The sequence below is a fragment of the Columba livia genome, chromosome 14 (genome assembly GCF_036013475.1).
Source record: "Columba livia isolate bColLiv1 breed racing homer chromosome 14, bColLiv1.pat.W.v2, whole genome shotgun sequence".
NCBI classification, from domain to species: domain Eukaryota; kingdom Metazoa; phylum Chordata; class Aves; order Columbiformes; family Columbidae; genus Columba; species Columba livia.
In genome coordinates, this window is record NC_088615.1 from 4,602,070 (window position 1) to 4,626,756 (window position 24,687).

The following is a 24,687-nucleotide window of genomic DNA, read 5'->3' on the forward strand; positions in this document are numbered from 1 at the left end:
CATGCTCTAACACTTTATTATCTAATGATCTAATATGCAACAAGGCAAAGAGGGGGTGCTTATCACCCTGACAGCATGCCTAAGAGAAGTGACTAAATTACTTTATGTACCATTAGTGCTAGCTGCCACCCTGAACTCACTGTGAGCATTTATGCAAATATTCCTGAATACATTCAAGTGGCCTTGTCAGGAAGATGACTGACAAGCAGCTTAAATGCTTGGGTTTTTAAAGGGGCAGTTTATTTCTTTTTCTTTTCCTTCCTTCTCCTCCATAGAAGAGTGCTGAAGAATTAGGTGGTGGTGACGTTTGCTGGCAATTTGGTTCTGGGTCAGCTCAGCAGCAGCAACGGGGGAAAGACGCTGGGTAGAAACAGGGCCAGATTGTAAAATGTGTCAGAATTTGAAGATGGAAGTGAAGATAACCATATCCTGCCATTGTTTTGTATGAAATGTGTATAAATCTAGTGTGTGTATGTGCATCTAAAATCAGTTATTATTTAAGAAAGCAATTATTAGTGTCTTCCTTATACTGGAAATGATGCATGGCTGGATTATTTCATTCCTCTATAACGTCGCCTGAGACTCTGTTGTTTTAATTCGTGATAGTAATGAGTGATTCAGACCATTTGCTGTCTAGAGGTGGAAAACCTTCCACAGTAAGTGAAGAGTAGTAGTTGCTGTGCCTCAGCTGGGTATGTCAGGTGGATCTTCTCACCAGCAGTGGGGTATTTTAGGAGCTTTTCTTGCCAATCCTGCCCATCCTGGGAAATCTGAGAGGCGACAGTCACCACAGCAGGCACATGCACAGATTTCCTGCTAAGTTTTCAGATTTGAAAGCAAAAACGAATGCGAGGTTGTGTCTTAGTTGATTAGAGATTTTCTATTTAGGTTAACAAAATGAAAGCTTTTCCTCACCTTATAAACTCTTTTGAGAGGATAATCTGGCTGCCTTTAAGTATCATTGTATCTAGTCTGATTGGAACAGAATTGTTGAGGAATGGTCGTTGTTTACCTTGAATTTAGCTGCATGTGCTGGGCATGCCTGTTAATAATTCTTGATGGAGGCTCAGAAATCTGACTTAGTGACCTGGTTCTTTGGCTCTAAGTGGCTTATGCCACAATGTTAACCACTACGTTTTGGGCAGTGTGGAGAGCCATGAAGAAGATGCCCATGGCAGCTCCATTTTAACCACTTCAATGTATCCATGTTATTTGATGAAATTGTTAATACAAGACACAATACTGACTGAACTGAAAAGTATTAGCAAGTTAAGAAAGGTTAGGCTTCAAAACTTGATACGTTTTACCCTTAGATGGTATAGGTTCAGAGTCTGAATCAAAGGTAGGCACTACTGCATTCACAAACTGGCCAGGTTTAACCAAAGAAACTTAGAATCACAGAATCATTTTGAGTCCAACCATTAACCTAACACTGTCAAGTCTGCCTCTAAACTGTGTCCCTAAGAACCTCATCTACGTGTCTTTTAAATACCTCCTGGGATGGTGAATATTTGGGTGGAAGCACTTGTTGTAAGTTAGTGCTTCACTTAAGAATGTTATCGTGATAATGTGAAAGATATAAACACACAAGCTTTTTCTGCATCATATCATTCCATACAGAGAAATGCAGTGGGCTTGATTTATTATTTAGAAGGGAAATAATGAAAAAAAATATTAGGATTCTACCACTCTACTTGAGGGGATCTTGTATGTTATTCTGAGTTACGTCTGCTTTCTAATTTATTTTCTATGAGGAGAGAATACCTAGGGTTGTTGGACATCTCTATGCATACACTAGGGAAAAAATGTGACTTTCAGAACATTGCACAACATGGATAGTAATAACAGTAAGTGAGCCTTGATATACTGAAGGATTGCAAAACTTCAAGCTGGAAATAATTTTCTTTACTTTTGCCAAGTTGTCTTTTTCATATCAGTTCCTTCATAAATGCAGTGAGTCATATATTCAGGCAATTTTTTACATAATGGCTTGTTATGTGTTCTTGGAGTTTGACCTCACTGAGTGTATAATATTAACCTCTTCGCTGCCCCATGGACCTACTGTATGTTTCTAATATAAGTGAGCACACCAGGGCTGAATTAGTCCCGTATGTACACCCAGATGGAGCTAAAGCATTTTTGCCCCTCAAGAGACAAAAAATGACCAGAAAGTTGAGGTGTTTCACTTCAAAGATTTTGTAGATAAAGACTCCAACACAATTTCAAGATTTTAACTCTAGGGACCACTGAATTAAGTTGCCAAAACTGTGGCAGGTTTTGTCCAGGCTGCACATGTTAAGTCAGGACATGGTATCTTCTTAAAATTATATGGGAGGTCCAGGAGAGGTTAAGGGTTTGAGTAATTCCTTACCCAGGAATTGCTGACTGAGGTTCTCTGGTGGATGCTGTGCAGGAGGTCAGGCTCTGTGATCAGAACGGTCCCTTCAGGACCAAAATCTTAGGATCCTTTAGCTTAGCAAAACACAGCAGAACTCAGATTCATACTGCTCCCATTTAGGTGGCCAAAACTGTGTTAACTAAATTATGCGTCTCTGAATTGTGCTGGTGTTTTTCAAATCTCCACTGGAGCAGACCAGTTGTCTGCAGGCCCAGACCCCCGCTACGTCTTTGGATGTTACTGGGAATTTCACAAGAACTGGGTGGATGGGTGAGTGGGTGGAGCTGCCCTTCTCATAGCCAGTCACGGCAAACAGAAAGCAGAAAATCTGCTGTTTCTATTTGTCTAGGTCATAAATCAGCCACTAAGAAGAGCTACTCAAAAGCTTAGAATATCTGGCTGCAGCAATTTTGATCTTTCAAAATTTATTTTTAGTCTGAGGCTTAAATGAAAACAACTTTCAAATTATTTTCTGGGAGGCGGACTTTTAATGGTTGATTTGGGTGAGGAGATTCCAGATTTGAGTTCTGCCATTAGGCTGTAGGTATTTAATGAAGTTGGTGGTTTGAGTTTGTGATTTTGGTCATTATTTCAAGATTATTTCATAATGTATATGTGCTAACACCGCTGTCGCCATGTCACAGAGGATGTTTGGAGTATCCAAGCCTTTAATAAAAAGGGTTGCTGTTACATAATGCCCATGGAAATACCTCCTGAAAAGTCAAGCTTGGGTACTCCAATTACCACAGTTAAAAAGAATTCCTGCATGACAGTCACTTATCAGGGATCTAATGTCACGTTTAATTGAAAAAGGAAAAATATGCTACAATGGAAGTGGGAGACATCTTGATTTTGAAAAGATAAGGTGTGGCAGTTCCTACCCATGAGCAGCTGCCCTTTAAGTTTTTCAGATAAATGAAAAGTAAAACAGCCCTTCCCCCAGAATATCTAAATGATGTCAAACTGCGATATGTTGTTACCCTCTATTGTTATGAGGATGTCATCAATTCACAAAAAAATAATACCTGGATAAAGATAGAGCACATTTTGTGAATTTCCCAGAGGAGCTTTCAGAACTGCGCTCCCAAAATTGCCAAAAGAAGAAAACATGGGGAAAAATCTCATTAAAATTTGATGCAGATTTGTGTGAACAAAAGCCCACCCTGTTTTGTTACAGCAAACAGATAAGGGAGAAAAGTTCAGATGGAAATTCTCCAACCACCGCGAGATTTGACTCTTATTTGAAGAGTTAGACCAAGCACTTTCTGAAGATTTGAGGTTTCTCTCCAGACCTCAGAGGAATCAGCGTACAATCAGAGTACAGTTGTGCCAGTAGAAAAACCTGAACTACTGTTTGGCAGAAACTTCACAGCTACCAGTACAGGAGAACATTTAGTAGCACTCAAATAGGCAATGAATATTCATAGATAATGGGCATTTATTACATTTCGATTTGCTTTGCTGGCCACAGTGTCACTAATACAATGGCATTACATTAGGGTGAGATAAAGGTTTGAGAGATACTGCACTGTATGGCAATGAAGTTTTGCCAGAGGTTGTTTTTCTAACCTTCCAAAATACGCATGCCAGCAAATTACAAAACATAATATTATTGTTGTATGATTATTGTTTCTGAACAAATTCCTCTATCTTAGCTTTTATATTATAGGATGCCTTGTTGTTATGCTGGGAAAAGGTGTTTTTTTCTCTCCAGTCCCCTGCTGATTTGGGCAGAGTACAAAGGAAAGGATTTTGTGTATTTTGATTTGTAAATGAAGACCAAGAACTGGTGATCTTTTGAGAACACATCTGGGTGTCGTAAAACGTCATGATTATCAAAGAATGGTGTTCACAGCAGTTTGCAGGTACCCGGACACTTTCAAATGTTTCACGTTAGGCACCCTGGTATTTAAATACCCCGGAGCGATTGGTGATTATGAAAGGTGTCTGTTCCCCTTAAACTTATGTCCAAAGGTCTGAATCAACTGAGTGCTAACAACCTCAGGATTAAGGTTTTATTTAGATGAAGATTTTCTTCCAAATTGTCGTTTAGAATATTCTGATTAGAACACTTCACAAATAAGGAACTCAGTATTTTTTGCATCTGAGGCTGTACATCTTCTTATAAAAGTGAGAGAAGGCCAGTGCGAGCATTCAAGTCTCTCTCGTACTGTCTGTTGTGGCGCCTGTCAAGTGTTTCCCCAGCAAAATGAGTATTTGACAAAGCTCCTCCATGTCTGAGGAAATGAGTTAATAGCATAAACCAGGAAACTGATGCAGAAAGTGGAACCGACCACAGTGGGATGTTTGGAGTGGTTGTTCTAATCTGGGTTTCCATGTGAAAATTATTAGTGTTAGTAGCAAAGAACAAAAATAAACTACTAATAATTAATATTGGAATGGAGACAGGCTCTGTGTTTGGCCCAAATCCAAATACAGGATTTTCGGGAGTGCATGGCATTGCAAATAGTCTGCTTTCATTACAGCCAGTAATACAACTTCATAAAGTGTTTTTTAAAATCTTAGCCCAAACTGTTTGCTGAGCATAACCAGAAAGCTTTGTGTGTCACAATTAGTCCTTTCTGCTTCCCACCTTCATTCCATGAATTTACGTTTCTCTTTCTGACAAAACAAATCTTTGGGGTGAAAGTGACTGTAATATAAGCGGTGCTGGTTTATGACCTCATTGAGCAAAGCAAATAGAGTTAGGAAGTTTATTAAAAAGATCAAGAATGAAGTTTTATGAAAAACTTGTCTGAAACTTAGCAGTTTAAATTTATTTCTCAAGAGGAATTCAAACATTTAGATCTGAAAGTTAAGGTACAAGTGAGATGCTCAACGAGATACTGTCCTTCTAGACGTGGATGTTTAGGACTTTCTGAACTTCTGATCCATTCTGTGCGTCAAGTGCTCACCCAAAAGTGTGAATTTAAAGCCGCAAGTGGGTGGTTAGTGGCCTTTTCTAAACTTTGGCTACATAATTTCTATGCCTGTCTGCCAGGTACTTTGAAAATACCATTAGGTGCTTGCTGGAAGCATTGGATAGCTGGGTGCTTCCAAAAATCTGCTCCCAAGTGCTGCAGCAACCTGTGTGCTTTTTACTGTGCTACTGTTGAAGTGTCTGTTCGTAATGGGAGTATAAGGAAATTCAAAAGTAATTATGCTTGGTTAATACCTTGTCATTATGGTTTTGTAGCAACTCTCTGAGAGGTTTTTTATCAACCCCATGAAAAAGCAAAGTGTGTTTCCTGCCAAGGTCCCTGTTTGGGTTGTGACATGGCAGCAGATGTGCTAGATCTCCCCTGCTCCTGGAGACCGAACACACAGCTCGCATTGCTGAGCATTGAAATCCCAGGCTTGCGTATGGAATGCATATGTCTGGTGTTACCTGATCCATGTGGAGGGGAAAGCCAGTGCTTGGAGGTGAATCGCAGGGCTGACCACAGCGCTGCTCATCTTTCCAGCTGCAGCTTTAGTTTGAGGGTTGGGGTTTGAGGTCACGGCGCTTTTCCGCAGTGTGTTCAGGTGAGAGCTTCACTCAACTCCCCAGGCTCTTGGAGGAGATGAAGAGAGGGGGGGAAATATATTTCTGACCAGGTTTGGCGCTCTGAGGCACTGAAAGGTGAAGCAACTCTGATTAGGGGCCCTTTAGGGAAAAATATCCCCTTCCTGGGACCATGACGTTGAAGGCGGTGGCAAGCGCTGCCTCCTCATTCAGCCCCGAGCCAGAGCAGAAGTGCCTGAGGGAAAGCCCAGGGTCAGGTGCCTGTTCAGTATCAGCTGCCAAATGTTTCTTACGAGGTTGCTTCTGGCTGCTTCCTACCTGTGATACCACCTTGCCAAGGTCCCTCGGTCCTGGCAGGAGCCAGCACAGAGCTCCCAGGTGTCCAGGCTTGCAGAGGTGTCTGCCCATCTCTGCTCATTGTACAGCAAAAAGAGGAGAGCCCAATTTAGGCAGTTCGATACACCCAGCCAGAGCTGGAGTTTGGTTGGTACACCCTGCAATGCCTTAGGTAGGTGGCCTGAATATGGCCCTAAATAAATAAATAAAAACATAGCATGACTTTATCAGACACATTGAAAAAACTTCTCTAAGCGTTTGTAGGCTCGGGTCCAAAGTATTTGCTCCTCAGATTTTCAGCGTGTTGGTTTTATGTGGTGTCACTGCTGGAGAGATACTATGAACTATAAATATATTTTTATGCTTGTGTTTTCGCAAGTAAAGCCTAAATGGCTATGAGGAGGTGCTTGACCCTGCATTCAGAGCAGCACAAAGAACAGAGGAGGAAGCAGTCTGAAAGACACCGCACAGGAGAGACAAGGGGGTCTCAGTCTTTGCAATGCAATCAGGGCTTCTGCTTGAAATGCAATTCATTGCTGTCCCGCTGCCATCACAAACATGGACTGAGTATTATATTGCATTCCTGAATCAAACCTCCCAAGTAGTAGTAGTTATAGTAATAATAATAATAATAATAATAATAATAATAATAATAATAATAATAATAATAATAGTAATAATTTTGTTTACTTTTCTTATCCACCCTTCCCATTCCAGGTAGTCATTAGTTTGTAGTATGTTTCTGTCCAGGACAGCATTTCAGTTAAGTCTTCTGATCACTGGGATGCTTTTCCTACAGAAGAGCCAGATTTCCTACCTTTTCCCTTGGCCCAGGGCCTGGAAACCTGAGCCGTCCGTCAGACTTTGGTCTCTCCATTGGCAGCTCCACATAACCTGTCACAGCGACAGCCTGAGCACAGGTTTTGCCCATGATGAACGTGGATATTTGCTGCATCTGGCAGGCTGCAACAATGAATGCAGAAGACCGTCATTAACAGATAATAAAAGCAGAACGAAAATTAATGGGAATAAGCTTTTCTTTTACTGGGACTGATTATTACTTCTTTGTTCTTGGTCTGTGACATGATTGAGACACAAATAACAGCAAACAACGCTGGGTGCATGCATGTGTTTTGTTCTTGGTTGGTTTTTAATCTGGAATATTTAACCATGATATCTTCAAAGTGCCATTGTGTCATACATTCTCATGCACTTATAGATTTCAAAGATGAAGAGCCTGCTGCTTCATGTTTAGTCGTGCCTTCATCTGTAAATTTATGGCAGTATTATGGTTTAATGAATTGAACAAGTCCCAGAACAACAACAAAAATGCTTTTTTCTTTGAATTTAGATATTGCATACTTTGTTCTTCAAACATATAATAAAACCAATATGTTTCTTCAGTGGTAAACTTCAGGCTAACTTCATCTCACATTACTAATCAAGTACTCAAGGATATGTGTGGCACATACACTTGTGTGTGTGTGTGTGGTAAAGAGGCGCTTTCAGTTGTGTGAGACATAGGCTGAACATTCGTATTCTGATAGCAATAGGCAAACCTCCGAGAACAGATGGAGCAGAGTTCAGCACAAAGGTTTAATCCTATCAGGATGATTCCTGTATGACCATCTGGATAATCCTGCACACAAATTCAGTGCCTGTTAAAAATACAACGTAGGCCAAGATTAGCATCACAGATTTTCCACTAGACTTGTTCATATTTGACTTTATGATTTTCAGACTCCAGAAAATTGCATTTGAGAGCAGCTTGTGATTTGTGAGAGAAATCAGAGGAAGAAGAACAACTCTTAGGGTACTCGAATTTCCCTTGAAGAAACTGGATTATAGGCGCTCCCCGTCCCTGCCACAACTGCTTTGTGTCTCTAGGCGCGTTGTTCTGTTTCTGAAGGATGACGACCGCAAGGTCTCTGTTGTGGACAGACTTTCTCAGTTTGGCTGAATAAAGAGACTTCAGCTAAAACTTGATTCTAGTTTGGGCTCTTATTTTTATCAGGATGAAATAAGTTCTTTGCCATAGGATCTATCTCAAGTGAACTGGATGTGGTGCTATATAACATAACAGGGGTGTTTAGCTGATTTTGGTGAATGGAGCTCTGTTTTTTTCTTTGTGATAGTTAAAGATTACAGAAAAGTTTAGTATATACTAATATTTTGTCTGGAGGAGTGAGAATTTAGATTTAGATTAAATTCCATGTAGCATCATCTAAACCTTGTCAATGTAGCCAGAACATACCAGTGTACATCTGGATGTCAAGACTCGCTGCTGTTGTGCGTGGGATGCTGAACATTTTACACCTTGCAGGGATGGGATGCTGTGGCTCAGGAGCTTTTATCTGGTCCTACATTCTGACTCCAGAGAGATTTTCTGGGGGAGACTTACAGTTTTGTTAAGGTGCTGATGGAAAATAAAAGAGAGGAAATGAGACCAGGGTAATGGTGAAATAAAACATGAATTTAGAAATAGCATCCACCTGCCTTTTCGTTAGGTTGGGATTCAGCAAAACAGTAAACCACAGGGCTGACATTAAGGAAACGATTGGTCCCATCTTATAAAATGCTTTGCTGATTCAGGACCTTCGTTAGCAGCACTGAAGGACCAGTCAGTTAAATTAAGTAGGTTTTGGAGTATGTGAGCTGTGCAGCAATGTTTGTTTTGACAAACTTTTAGAGTTGATTTATATTACATATTTTGGGCTTCCATTCTCAAGGTTACCTTCATCCTCACCCAGAAATTGCATCAGTGCAACTATTTTTAAACTTTAGTGCACTTAAACAGATGCAATCTCCTTTCTGGATATGCTTATTGTTTTTAAAATAGTCATATTGACTTAGCTGGGCTCTGTAGCTCTATCAGCGGAAGTTAAATCAGTAGGAAGCCGTTGAAATTGAAGTGGGAGAGGCATATAGGGCTTTTTTCTCTGTTTTGCTAACAAAGCTTTTAAAGTTCACATTCAGACAAAGCAGTGCAATCCCGTGTGGGTGTCACACCTTAGTCCCCTAGATGCTCTTCCCGTCTTTTAGGAGCAAACACTGTTCCTGCGCCTCCGCAAGTGACCCTGTGGGATGGAGGATGCAGTGAAGACACTGAGGGGCAATAATTTGGGGGGTCATGGTAAAGCATTTATCTTGCTTGGGGTCAAAAAGTGGCTGTGCATCCCCAAGAAGGGAGAGCGTGCTGCAGCACTCACCGGTTTGGCGCCTGGGTCTGTGCAAATCCATCTCAGAGCTGCACTGATTTAAGCGGGGTGCTGTGATCGGCCGTGGCCACCCACAGCAGTTTCTGTCTGAATGCAAAAATTAGAGTTTAAAGCCTGCTTGAAATTTCCTTGGAAGAAAAAATAATCATGAATTTTCCCTATAAAATTGTTAGGCTTCTTGAAAAAAAAATATATATCTATTTAGAAAGAGCATATGTATTTTTTCAAGAATAATAATGTAGATTTATTTTTTAAAAAGTATATATATATATATATATATATATATATATATGTTTAGACTGAAACTATATATTGAATTTAACCAAATTTTCAAGTGGTTTTGCAACATTACATTTTTCTTGGGTAATTTATTATTTGCCAAAGAAATATGACAGCTTTCCTTTGGAGGTTGAGTTTACTGAGTTGCATGGAAATGCTAAGGAATCTCACTGGTTTTTGAAAGCAAGAGGTACCTCCCAAAGCAAAAAACAACCAACCAAAAAAAAAAAACCCCAAACAAACCAACCAATCAACCAAAAACCCCAAATCTTCCTCTGTGATGTGAATGGGTTTGAAAGAATGACTGCACATACGTCTCTTGCAATTGGAGAGCTTACTAATTAGAGATAACTAACTTGCTATTTAGAGATAATTCTTGCTATTTATAGAGAACTAAATTATTATTTTAATGGAAATGTTTTATGTAAAATACACAGTGGATTTTTTTGTAACACATCTCTCATTATTCAGGGTCGCCTCCTTTTTCCATGCAATCATTTTTCAGGCTGCGTTCAACAACTGAGAGCTTTGGAAATCATTAAGAGAAACACAGAGGACTCCATGACATGTAACTTTGCCAGCTGGGGCATCAGGAAGGATAAAAGAGCAGCACTGTCTCAATATTGATTGCAGGTGGAATATTATACCAGATAATATACATTTTAAATTCTCATTAATGGAAACTGAGCATCCAAAATGTTAGGTAGAAAGTTACAGCCAATACCTTTAATTTCATCACTTGAAAACAGAAACAAAGGCAAACTTCCTCCCTTCCCCCAACCTGGAGGGATTGCACGGTGTGTGTATTTTTGATTCGGTCATTTCACTCCGTGCAGACGTCATGAAGAATCAGGTGGAGGTTGCCATTTTTGGCAGACTGCTGTAATCCTTAAAGCTTGCAAATGGTAAGTCCCAAATATTGAGATGCTGTAAAGGAGGGAGCTGGGAAGGAGGAATGGGGCATCTCATTCTCATGCCTGTGTTGAATAAAGCTGCATGAGTTATCTCCTCGAGAGGGAAACCTCTGTTACCCTGTTTCCTGCACAGCAGCTGCTTATTGTCAGGAGAGAATAGGAGAGAGAGCAGGCTGTGATATGAAAAAGGAAAGCAGGAAGATCATCACTTTACTAAGATAAACAGCGAACGCATTGTTTAGTTTATGAGTGAAGATTTAATGCTCCGGTACAATATGTAAAAGCTCCACCACATTCTCTTTCCCTGAAGTGTCTATGACTAACCCTTTTGGATGGTCCTGTGGGCTTTTCCCATCCAGACTGGTTTGGTAAACTTCAGTTTCTTGTGCTGGATACAACTCAGCCAATTCCTCTGTACACTGGACTGGAATGATATGTCTATGTGGGTGCACACACTTTTTAGGGCCCACCCTTTCAGCATGCTTAAAGTAGGTAAGCAGACAACAACTCCTGCTTCTCAGGAATGAGCAAGTTATTTTAAAACAAACAAACACAAACAAACCCACCCAAACTGAACCTCCTCACTGCAAATATTTGGTTCATTCTTTTAAGCTGGCAAATTTTTGAACATTATAAGTTTTAGCTCTAAAAACTCCCCACCCTTCCCATGATCAAATCGGTTTGTTAAAGTGCTTGATGTGGAAAACCCACAATAAACAAGGATGAGTGGAATGACCCTTGCCCTCCATGTAACACCCATTTAAATCTGTAATTTGACAAGGGAAGAAATATTGTTTTTCTCCCCTCTTAAGGAAAAACACACCTTGCCAAACTAAAAATACTTGATTCAAAAGGCCTTTAGCATCCCAACAAGTACCGTACACTGCTGACTCCAGGGTGCCGTGGGAAAGGAGTTTAGGCTCACATTGTTCCTGGGCATTGCCTTGCACGTAGTCACAAACCCTACATGATTTCAACAGCTATGATGTACCTGAGGGAAGATCTGCACCAGATGACATAAAAATGCTGTAGAAAACCTGGAGCTGGTGTTGAGTTGCTGTTACATTTGACTCTGACACACTGCAGAGACATAGCGTCTCAGTTCCTGAAATCAGAATGTTGCTGTTAGTATGTCAGCTCTGCTGCTGTATGTTCTTGTGTCAGGTTGGTTGAGCTCTGCACAGCACAGGGTGGTCTGCAGGTGACCCAAGTGGGTTTTGAAATGAGAAACCCCAGTTCTGTATACGTTACATAGCTCTTGGCAGCATTGTGCTGATCTAGTTCCTTAGTCTGTCACTTCTTCGGCTGTATTTTTAAGCACTTACTTTAGTGGTTTGTTGAATCACGACTTTAATAGGTCATGGTTTTGAGTGCTTAAAACTGATTTGTCTTGATATTCTGAAAATCAGCAGTTTGGCGAAAGCATTTAACAGGTTGCAGGATCAGACCTGTACACTGTTGTTTAATATGTGGCTTATTTATATATTTAGCCTGGAATTAGGTTTTATCCAAGAAAAAAAAAAAAAAAAGAAAATTAAACTCCAGATACTTTAATGATGGGACAAATTCCCTGTTTCTCTGCATTCCCAGTTTTAACTGCCTTTATGCAGCTCTCCTTGTGTGGCACAATACTCTTAAAGAAAAGAAAAACAAAAGCATGTACCCCATCATTTAAACTCCTGTTGTGATGCAGCAACTGTTGTCAGAGCCTCATCTATGGAATAGTGGAGGATGAAACCACATTTCATGATAGAAACTGCAGGCGAGGTCACTCTTACAGTCACCAGCACAAACTGGATATTAATCATATCGCAAATACATTTCAGAAGCTAAATAAGAGCAGTCCCAGAGCCCTGCTGATAGCTGTGCATCCCACTAATTCACCTCAGTGAACACGTACCTCTAAGCTCAATTAACCCTTATTCCAAGGCCACCCATAAACTTTGTGGTAAATATGTTTGTTGTTTTTTTTCCTCCAGCCTCTGTTTTCTATCAATGGAATAGATCATTTCTGTTGGAGGATAAAACACTATCTCTGTTTATAAATGCAGGTCCCTAATTAAGAGTATGAGATGGCCAGGGGGTCTTTGTGGGGGACTTGGAACCGTAGCTCATTGATTCTGTAAATTTAGATGCTATTTCTGCTGTCTTCAGGTGCTGTTCAAAGCAGATAGAAATGCTCACAAGGTGGATGGGTGGTGATGTTGGGGAGAGGGATTTCCTAGCGCAATTGCTTGCGTACAAAGTTAGTTGTTACACATGTACAAGAAGCTATGAGGAGACATTATTGCTGTTGTTGTGTTGTTATTATTATTGTTATTAGTATTATTAGTACTGTTATTATCCTCCCTTACAACCATTGTTCAGAGGCAAATTGGAAATGTGGTAATTAGGCCCCAACTGGTAGTGTAGTATTAGTGTCCTGAGCCAAAGTTCAACGCCCTGAAATGAAATTTAAACCAATTAATCTGTTAGATTTTTATCGCTTGTCCGTGTTTTCTCAGCAATTCCCTCAGCACGTGGCCTTTGATCAACTCTCATACAAAAGCTAAAATGTGTGCCTGCTGCTAGCAAGATGGGGCTGACATTAACATGGCACTCATAAAACAATCAGAGCAGTGAAACCCTCAAACAGACAGGGTATAGTAATATTTAATAAAAGCGCGCACATAATCTTCCGAATTAGCATTTTGTGCCTTGCAGTACCTTTGGGAGAAGAGCTTTTATTTGTGGAGTGATCATTATTATAACAAAGAAGAGCTACCTAATAATTTCCACTTTAACTCTGCAATATGCCACGAGCATTTCTGAACCATTATGCTAAACTGTGGCGGGGTAATCATTTTATTGTCACAGTTTGAAGGAAGAAAAATCCCCTGTATATCAGTAGCTTGGGGAGCACGGGAACACAAGAACACACTGACACACACGGCACAAAATGAAAAACTTTTCCTTTTTGCTATCTGTGTTGTGAAGTTGGTACCTACCATCCTTTCCATGGAAGGAATATACATTTTAACAGTTAATATACATTTTAACAATGTATATTCTGAGAAAAGATGAAGATTTCAAAAGAACATTGTTTCCCTTGAAAGTCGTTAAGGTTTTTGCTCATAAATCCTTAAAATGCATTGGTAGAGACCTTAGCTTGGAGTTCAGTGGCAAAATTCCCATTGTCTTCAGTAAGTTTGGGATTGCAGTGCCTCCCTCCAACATCTGTATCTGTTAACTCAAACCGCAGGAGCAGCACAATAAAACATGTCAGATGTTAACGCTGATTTGCCGTGATACTCTGCAAAGAAGGAGAGCAGCTCATTACGACTCAGAACCATTAGGCCATTTCAGCAGGTGGAGGATGCGGCCACATCCCCCTCAGCCAGGAGCTGCAAGGTCCGTGACTGTGGTTGGGAAAGACTGTTCTGAAAACATGCAGTGAATGTGATACAATCACTCCAAAGAGTCTTAAAATCTCTTGTGATAGTCAAGCTGTCCAACTCTTTTCATTCTGGTTGTAGTTGGCTGCCAGCTGTTCATTTAAAAAAGTGTTTCTGCGCGTAAGAAAGTGTAGTTATTATTTTTTATTACAATAAAATAATAATTAGTCCTTGGACTTAAAGTCTCTTCCTATTATTGATCATGTACATTACGTTGTCTATGTTAGAATTGGTCTGAAGTCCTTCACGGTGTTTTTTTGTCAGTGAAGTTCCAGAATTTGATAAAAATCTCTTTTTCTACAGAAAAAAACTAAATTTTAAGTAACTTTTTTTCTATTTGTTTTAAAAGCACCATTTTAGCAACGATGCCTTGGTGTTACAGAAGGGCATGTGAAGTGGTAATATTTTAAAACCAATTATTTTGTTTTTCTTGGAAATATTAAAAAGTGGTGGCGTTAATTCCAAATAGAGAGTCTGGAACTTTGCATTCTGAAAAAAAAAAGGTTCTGTATTTTCGTTTCTCTTGTGACCAAAACAAAATGTAGAAAAATCAAGGTCTCCAATGACAAGATTGTTTTGCCCAGCTGTGTTTTTCTAGGGTTGCACAGAAGTAAACACCTTCCAGACAGCACTTTGAAAGTTGCCAAATGATTAACAGAAGAAGTATGAAGAGCTGAGGGCCTGAGCTGGCCCGACATTTGTACCAGGGACATAAATAGAGCTGAGGTCATTGCCCTGTCCCCTTCCCAGTGTCACCTGTGGTGATGCTGGCAAATGGCACCTGATTCTTCCATCCTCCTTCCTGGTGCTCCAAGGGAAGGACCTGGGAAGGGCGAAGTTTTAGTAAGACCAGTATCCCAAATGACACTGTCTGTTGCAAATGTGTCATTGTATAAACATGATTTGTGCCTTCAAAAACAGGTAGCAGTCTGGATGCCTCCCTCAGCACGTCTCCTGGGGATGCAGCCCTTCAGCACCTTTGTGCAACCCTTCCAGTCCTTACAGACACTTGCATTTTAAGATAAACTGTGTGGGGAAAGTTTGGAGTTCCACTGTTCTTTTCACTACTGTTCCCAGGGGAAAATGATGCCCTGAAATCTTCTGAATGCACAGGGCTCTTGCTGCTTCTCAGGTAGCGCCTGTGAAGTGTACCAACCTACCCTGCTTATTAAATGACCAAGTCCTGACTTTTCCTCCTCAGAGCAGTTGTCCTGGGCTATTTCCAGCTGTTTTGGTGATGCACTGATTCAGCACAATTGCTACATATTTAAATAAAACTACATGTGCGAGTGGTCACATTGCAGCCGAGAGTGTCCCAGGGAACAACCCCCAGCCCCAGTGCAGCACAAGGGCCTGAGTGTCGGCTCAAAGTCCCCTTGGCCGCCATGGCGCTTGGCATGTATTTGATATTAAGTACATACACATATTAACTATCAGAATCAAATACACGAGGCAGCACAGACAGCGCAGCACCTTGCACTTCTGCAAAGAACATCACAATATAAATAGCAAGACCTTTAGCAGGGACCTGTAACTGCAGAACAGTGTCTTGCATTCATTTTGAAGATGAATTGAATCTGTAATTTTGAAGCCTGCATGTGTTTTCTGTTAATGGCTTATGGTCTCAAACAGTTTTTATTCACTGGTATTTAGGAAAAAAATGTTGCTTGTAGTCTTTAAGAAAAGTAGCTTGTTCTCTGACACATGGGAAACTGATTATCTTTGGGTTTTATTGTGGGGTGTGGGTGTCCACAATCAACTGGAAATATTGGAAAGGGTGTAATTTGGAAGTGATGTTAATTTTTATTTCTGAAAAAGTTTGATTCTGTGAAAAGGGCTAGATGACATTTTGAGAAGCTATAAATTTATTGCTGTGAGCTTGGCTGAAAGGAAAGCATTTGGTTTTGGACTTTTTGCAATGGTTTTTTATGTACAGTTTTATGCAAGCATACTTGAATCGAAATTAAACATATTGAAGTTACTTCCGTGTACGCAGTACATTTTCATGATGGTAATGTTGGGATGTTTCTTTTGTTAGCTCATGTGAAAGTTAATGGCTGCGCTCTGCCAAGTTTGGAATAGGGTAATGATTTCTTTTCTGCCTGCGTGTTTGTGTTTTTCACTGGAGCTGGCATCCCCGTCAGCTTAAGTAGTGGAAAAGTTTGTGCCTGACACTTACAACCTTTTGTAGGTGGGGATGGGGTCTGTTTGCTCTGCAGGCATGTGTTCCATCTCCAGGGGTGCCAGTCTGTAGCAGTGCCCACAGAAACACTCACTGCTAAGGGTGACTCAACAGCTCCGTTCCCTCCTGCTTCCCAGCTCCATGTCCACCCATCAAGCCCAGGGACTGGGAGGAAGAAGCTTCTCCAGCCTCACCAACTCTTGCAATTAGCTCCAACCAACCAGAACTTCACTAAATAATCATAAAGGCACACAGGGTCTCTTTAGTGTTTTATGTCTGGAGCATATAAAAGTAGGCTTCTGTGAATGAATTCATTTACTGTCTTTGCAATTAGGAGAATGCAGGGCAGGGGCTGTGCTGCTACACAGCCACATTAAGTAATTAATGAGGGCAAGGGTGTTGTGCTGGGTGGTGCTAACATGTGCGTTCACACCATTATCTTCTTAGTAAATCCTTACCTGGTGATGTGCCTGCATGCTCTCCCCTGAGTACGTCATCAAATCCTCAAAGTTACAAACCAAATTAACAGCCCAGCAGCCTTTTGACCAAGTAGCAATTCATAGCCAAATGCCAGCAACCCTAAAAGAAGATGTACATATGCATAAATATATATATATATATATATATATAAAAATGTAGATGCAGTGTAACTGGAGTGACTGGATGGCAGGGTTGTAGGTTTTGGCTTGCCTGGTTTTTGTTTTGTTTTGTTTTTTAGTAACCAAAGCAAGGCAAGGTGCTTTAATACTAGAACAACCTGGATCTAATTGCAGAATAGTTCAAGAAATGCTGAAGGTTACACACATTTTCATGTAACCAATATTTGCCATAGTATTTATAGGAATTTCCCTCATGAATTTAGGTTATGATGGATAATAAAGCAAGCTCACTCGAGATTGTTTTATTAACTCAGGTATGGCATATAGAATAAAGATAGGGATTTGTCCTGATTTCCAATTGGTCTCTGCCCATCATGTTGTGATTTTTTTTGGTAATATAGGTTTGGAAAAGTTAACTTTTTCAATGCAGATAACAAAACCAAACAGAAATTAATTGAGAAAAAATGCTCCGAATATATAGTTTGAGGTCATGCACATGTACTAGAAAGAACATGATTGCTGAAATCTTTGTGTTAGTGAGGGGGGAAAATGAAAGCTCCTTTTATTTTATTTTATTTTTTCAAGTCTTCTATCATTAAAATCTGGTTCTAACAGCAGAATACTTCTCTTTTTCATGTGTGTTGAAAAGCAGCTACACCATGTATCAAAGCCATCAGTCCAAGTGAAGGATGGACTACAGGAGGTGCCACTGTCATCATCATAGGAGACAATTTCTTTGATGGGTTACAGGTCATATTCGGCACCATGCTGGTTTGGAGTGAGGTAGGTGTTGTCTGAACGGTAATGTCTAATAGCTTTGTCTAGCTTCTAGCTAGCCTGTCCTTTTTCTATGCCACATGCTAAATCAGCAACAAATGTTGAAATGTGAATTCTTTCCTACTTCAGTTTTATCAAAATAATTAGTCAAATTTACCTGTGGCAGAAATCCAGTATAGCCAGGGGAATTGCATTTCCTCTCACTGGCCCAGAATTTAGCTTAGTGCCTTTTATTCCAAGAAAAGAGAAGGATAAATGCTTGTGTAAATAATTCTGCATTTAGCACTACAATTGCTAAAGGCCCACAGGAAACAGACATTTAGGGGATCCTGCTTTCCAGGGAAACTGGCTGCTTGTACCTGCAGCTCAATGAGGTGGAGATCGCAGAAATTCAGCTCCTCTGAATAGCGTATCCTTAAAGTGTAGGCACTTGGTGTAAGCACCATCTACATAATAGGAGCCAAATACACAGTATTGTATGCACAGTGGAAAAGACAGACTTGTCATACTTAGTGGGGGCCTCTGTAGTTTCACAGCAGGTATTTTTTTTTCTTTAATCTATTTATTGCTGTTGCTGTTCCTCCCAGTTTCTTAAATCCTCTCTTCTCCTGGCACATAATTAGATGTGGAGTCTGATATTCCCCAAAGGCCTGTGGAAAGTTAAAACCCAGGCTGCATCACCCAAGTGGCCGCAGAAGTCAGGGCAGAGTTCCCACTGGCTTCATTGGCATGGGAAGGCAGCTCCAAGGAAAGGTTCAGATTTTGCACTTATGACTTGTCAAAAGCATTTTGGGACTTTTATAAGAAATTGTTATTTTCATTATTTTAATACTGATATAAACACACTAACAGACAAACCAGCATCTCTGAAATAGCTATACAATGCTTACCCAGTTATGTAAGGATCTTCTGATGCTTTGCCTTGTATCCTATAAATATTAAATCAATATTATAGCTTAATTCATATCCAGCACATTCCCTCTACTGGTTTCATTGCACATATGGCAGCATTTTTTCCATATGAAGAGTATCCTCTAATGTCCTTCATGGGCTTCACTGTTCTCTCTCTCTCATTCTTCCACTTGAGGACAAGTGTGTATGAAAGGGCATTCCAGAAAAGGAGATATATTAAATGAGCCCTATTCTGAAGCCCTTATGTGATCATGAAAGTGCCCCCTGGGTCCAGTGTAAGCGTTTTGTGTGTTCGGATTGAAGCCATTATGGTTATAAACGTTGAACAGGGAAAGGTGAAGAGGCTGGGGAGAAAGTGCTCTGAATTTGGTACTGCAGCATTGGATCTTTCATTATAAATCTTGATTCTGTTTATTAGTAGAAGCCATTAATTGGCAATTTCTAATCTCAGAAGAGTGAATGCTGGTCAAAATATTGTTGCTGATGGTTGCAAGGCTTTGGCATAAAATTAATAATGTTAGAGGAGGTCTAGACCAGTCAGTCTGCGTGTTGTGAATGATATGATGGACTGCAAGTTGGCTTTGAGTGAAAACTGTTTCACTGTCTCTCCATGGCAGAATTGCTTCTCAGTTTCATAACTAATTAGAGCAATGAAAAACCTGCAAGGGAAAATAAATTCTTTCTAAAAGAAACAGACATAATAAACAAGTGCAGAAATGCATGAACTGTCGGAGTGATCCCGAAATAATAGTGATCTATAAATAATTCAAATTACACAAACTAGCCACATATGAAGTATAAAATAAGTTCTTTCATTTGCCTTCCCATTTCTAAAACTATCTAGTGCATTTTCGGTAGCCAGGAAGAATATTTCTGTTTTCCTTTAATAGAGTGTAGAATTGAACTGTCCATCTTCAAACCTGGACCGGATTCATCTGGAGGTGCCAGCCAGGTTATTTTGTTATTGAACCAAAGAAGAATTCTCAAGTTAATCCTGTTGTTTCACAGATCCAAGGAAAATGTGGTTTTAACTGAGCTGTAGATCCAAACCAAAACTAGATAGGCGGAAACAAAAGAAAAAGAGTGAGTCTTGCAGAGGATTTTCACATGGATTTCTTCTATCCTCAGTTTAAGATGTAATTGCAGGTGGTTTGGGGGTTGAAGTCTAATATTTAAATTAAGCATCATTTTGCTACAGACTTCGCATGGGACCTTGGGCAAACCACATAATCTGCTTAAAGTTCAATTCTCTTTCTCTAACATAGTAATAAGATTAGTCACCTTATTTGGAGAGGTGCTGTGAGGATAATTATTGTAAAGGTCCTATATTACTAAGATTTTATTATAGCACAATCCATGTAAATAGCTGAGATGCATGGATATTTAAAATATAAATCCTACCACGGTTTGGAAGCAAAGTTAAAAGCCAAAAAAAAAAAAAAGAAAAGTTCATTTTAAGGGTGAATTTGTTGCTGTCAAGCAGCATATGTTATAAATAATAGGAAATGTAAATAATATATTTTTAATTTATTTTACATGTATTCAAGTTTTGTAATTGAAATATTTATATGCTTGAAATGGAGTTGACTGTGTTAAAAAAGGAGGCTTAAAATGGTTTCTGAAACACCTATTTATTATTTAAACATATATTTTAACTGTAAACACTCTAACATAATTACAACCTTTCTCAGCCAGGGAGAACTAAATAAAAACTTAATTTGTCACATTAATTTTGTGCAGAAATGCAGATACCCTAAGCCAGTAGCTTCAATGAATCCTTAACTCCCATATTACTTTATAAAAATGACTTTAAAAGCCCTTGGTATTTTTAGAATACAGCAAAACGGGCCATCTAATGCCTTTATTTCAAGGGACTTTCGTAACCGACAAATGGCATCGGGGTATCGTGCACATGCTGGATCTGGACAGGCAGCTCACAGCAAATCGTCTGTTTGCCAGACAGACTGTGCCTGGCTGTTTGTCTGCTCCACGAACAGCCAAAGTCTATTTGCAGGTTTCTACCCAGCGTTCTGGGCTGTGTGTTGTTGCAAATATTCCCAATCCGAGTTGCTGATAAGAATCCTCTGTTGTTTCTCTGACTGGGGGGCTGAAACTCCCAGAGTCGAGTTTCAGGGCAAATACATGATTGTGAAGACAAAATTAGTTTCTTATAAATATTCCACAATATTTGCTTAAAATGAACTATTTCTTTAAACATTTTCCTGCCAAGAACATTCCTCCAGCTGTACAGAGTCAGCTGGAAACAACTTCTTTTATACTTAGAAAAGATGAAGCACTGAAACATCAGTTCTTTTACCTTTGTACAGTACAAAAATAGAAGATGGGTTTTTTGGCTTGTTTTTTTTTTTTTTTCCCCTTTCTTTTTTAATGCTGCTGAATCAAATTCTGTAACACAGATTTTTATTTTGCTTTTTATGTTTATTATTGATTTTGGAAGTTCTGAGTGCTTATTTTGGAGTTCTGACTCATTAAAAGAAAATGAGTAGGCACCCTCTTTTGGAACACCAAGGTTTATTAAACAGGATCTGGATGCCCAGAATTGAGACATGCATAGTCACCGGTCATTTTAAAAAATATAGGTATCTTAAGGGTCCTGTTCTCACTGAAAGCTGTCATTACCTTCAGCTGGTGGGGTTCTTCATCTCTGTCCTAATGGTTCCCTTCACATAGAGTCCAAGTAACATTGATGGCTGATTGTCCCCATTTCCCTAACCACAAGCCAGCGCACAGGCATGCAAAAATAAACCAGTGACTCAGATTAATGACATCTCCTTGTAAAATGTAACTTTTAAAAAAAGAAAGTAACCTGGCACTCCGAAGAGTGTGAAATTATGCTGTATCACACAAGAATGTCTAGAATATATTTTCAAACCACAGAAAGAGGCTGCTTGTACACACTCAAAACAAATGTGTTTTGGATTTTGAAGGACGTGCACCTCCCTCTGTTCTGAAGGTCTCTACCTCGGGGTTTAATGCGATCCACAGCAGGTTCCAACTGACATGTAAGAGTTTATATCAAACAGCTAGTGCAGTTGCCAAGTATCAGGCCAATTCACCTGAAAATCCCTTGGGAGGAAGGGTCCAGTTTTATGTCCAGCTCCAGATCTCAATTAGCCAAATGCTGGAATGGAATGGATCTGGGATTTTTGGCGGGTGGGTTCATCTCCAAATCACAGGTTAATGTCTTGCTCAAGATTTGCATTTAAAAAAATGTGTTCAGAAATGCACCTAACTCATGCTTACAAAATCTTAGTTCTTGGCACGTCATTGTTATGGTTGTTATGACGGCTGTTAATATACCAAGAGTTCCCACCTGAGGTTAGAAGATAGAAATGGCTGTATGAGGACAGACATGGAGGTTCATTCATCTGGCTGAGTATCTTGTGTTTGACGCTGGGCAATGATGGATATCTATAAAAGCAGTAGGGTGAGCATGTAGTGATGCTTCCCCAGAACGTTCCACCAGCCTCCAACGGTTTGGGGCTCAGAGGCTTCCACAACTGGTGTCTTTACTTTTAAAATCCCTTGATGCTAACAGCTCACCTTTTCCAGGTGCCTTATTTGCAAATATGGGACAGACTGTGTCTTGAAGAAGGTACAACCTGTGTCAATGTGAGAGGAGAAAACGTGGCAGGAAAAGGTGGAGTGGGTTCCCAAGGTCAGGCCACAGGGTGACAGTGTAGACAGGAGAACATCTCATAATCCTGGAGTTATTAAAGTCAGGGGCAGATTTTCTCTTGCTGTGGGTGGGCCTGGAGTACCCAGACCTGTGCAGTACCCATGGGGTCACTGGGATTGCAAAATGGACCTAGGGCGATTCAGCCAGCTGGTCCCAATCCATGATGCAGATCCTGGCAGCACTTGAGAATCAGAGTTCAAGTCCAAAGGTGAGGTTCAGAGGGCAGGTTTTGAAGTGCAGTGACGTTGTTTGTCCCTTAAAGACAATTTTGTGATATGCTACTGGTGTGCAACCAAGCTGGCCAGTTCCTTTCTGCGTGCATGAGAACTGAAGGCTGACCCAGAACAAAGGTCCTTCTAGCTCAGCACTATATCCCTGACAGTGGTCAGTGACAGATGCCAAGGAGAAAAGGCAAAAGGAAAAGGCACATGTATTCTGGTATACCTCCCAAGATTTAGTTCTAGAGAAGGAAGGAGTAAAATATATCCTGGATATCTGAAACCATAGGACTTCAGACATAATGTTCACCCTTTGGGAATGTGTGGGCGACATTATTGTATATTTGTGGTTTTAAACACAGTTAAACTTATTTACTTCAGAGCACAAAGGAAAACCAAACTGTTTGTGGAGAACAAACCAGGAAACTTGCTTAACTCTCCCCAGCATTCTGTAACAATGGACCATAAATAGGTCAGACATTTCTTGGGAACCAGGGAAGATGAGTATTGGAAAATGCCACAAATTATGTTTAAAGCACATTAAAGTGGTGACAGACCAGTAAATGCTGGGAAATTCAAAGATACAACCAGAAGCTGCCTGTATAGTTCATGGCAGAATGGGGGTGAGGGGTGCAAGGCACATGCTGATATAGTAAGATTAGCATGTTAACCTTTACTATTAAAATCCTTGGCTGTTTTTACAAATATTTTCCCCCTAAAAATGTCATGAATCTTTTCTCCTCTTGCCAGTTCACCCAGTTAACCAGAACCACTTGAGAATGGGATTCTTCTCAGCTGTGTTTGGCTGCCTACAGTTAGGCATCTAGTCTAAACTTGTCATCTCGCTTTATTGGAGAAAGGTAGATGCTTCCAGAAAGCAGCTCATCCCAACACGAGAGGTGTCTAAAGCACTGGAAATAAATTGCTGTTTGGCAGTGCTTTCTGCCTCTGCTGACTATTGAGGATGTGGAGATAACTGGCCTAGACTTTTAGGCTTGGATCAGCCCAACTGTAAGATAACTCAATTTAAGTATAAGCAATCTTTGGAAATTTGTGTGTTTTCCCAGTTGATAGAGTGAGCAATTTAGAAAAAAAGGCAGGTTTCTTTCAAAAGTAAATAAGTTCCTAAATCACATGATTTCAAAGCAGAGCCTGAAAATATGTTCTTTGGAGCTCACAAACAAGAAGGCATCAATTCCTACATGATCGTTCCTAAATCCACTTCCGTGGATCTGAATAACTTTTGGAGCATTGGATGCTAGTAGTTTTGGTTTTAATCTTCAACTTGATTTACTGTTAATTTTCTTATTTTAAATACGGAGAACTTCCTACTGTGTATGCCATTTCCCTCAGTAGCACAGATGGCGCTCAGACAGACATTACCCTTCTGTGCTTTTTCAGTCCTGTGCTTTAAACAAAGAACTGGTTTAAAGTGAGATTATTTTTTTTGTAGGACCTTACTACAATTTTGGAATATTCGGTTCCCAGTAAAAAAAAAGAATAAAATTAACTTTTTATTTTAGAAAAAGAAAATCTATTGAAATGTGTTCCCCCATCCAGGATGTGAGTCAATCAACAGCACAGAGCAGTTGACTGTCTGTATAGGGTGCCCATGGCTTTGCTCACTGTCAAGGCTGGTTATGATCTTGATCTTGTTTGCCCCTCTAGAAGTGCTTTAATGTGCCACAGTCAGCTAGAGAAGGATTATCCATGTGCCAGAGCTGTATCTTGCTTCCTGGACGCAATCATGTCCCCTTTTCTATGTACCTCGTTTTACTCTTGTTTGAGGGAGCATGAGTAAGAAGAGGACATTCCAGTGATGGGGAGGATAATTCTACAGGTTTTGAGTGCAGCAGAGATTTGAGATAAATTGCCATAAATGAGTGAACTCCTAGATGGCTCTTACATTAATTTCAGGGACTACATTTTAAATCCAGTCCAGAATCCTGAAAGAGCAAAAATGGCCTAGAACCTGGAAACTGCAGCACTGACCCACCCCGGCCTTTTATGTTAAGAGGATCAGGATCCCCAGCTCTGTTAGCAAGAAAGATAAGTTTGTCTACTTATTACTGTGTAAATCCACATGTGCAGGAGCCCTCTCAGATGTGTTTCAGTCATTGCAGTGAAGGCTGACTGGAAGTGATGGTTAGACGGTTATATTTGGTATGTCTCATCGTGTGCTCTGATCACCCGCAATGGGATCCAGCGTCCTTCA

The 24,687-nt window shown here is 40.1% G+C and overlaps 1 protein-coding gene across 10 annotated transcripts in view; it reads left to right on the forward strand.

The window, feature by feature from the left end:
• EBF1 (EBF transcription factor 1) overlaps positions 1-24,687 on the forward strand; it is a 273,509-nt gene that overhangs the window by 184,590 nt on the left and 64,232 nt on the right. For 6 of the 10 annotated variants that reach the window (XM_065029681.1, XM_021288959.2, XM_065029679.1 and 3 more), the window contains exon 9: positions 17,515-17,648. In XM_065029681.1, the coding sequence (XP_064885753.1) occupies positions 17,515-17,648 (134 nt within the window). The remainder of the gene's footprint in view (positions 1-17,514; positions 17,649-24,687) is intronic. The other 4 variants (XM_065029678.1, XM_065029680.1, XM_005503344.3 and 1 more) reach the window with 1 other exon arrangement.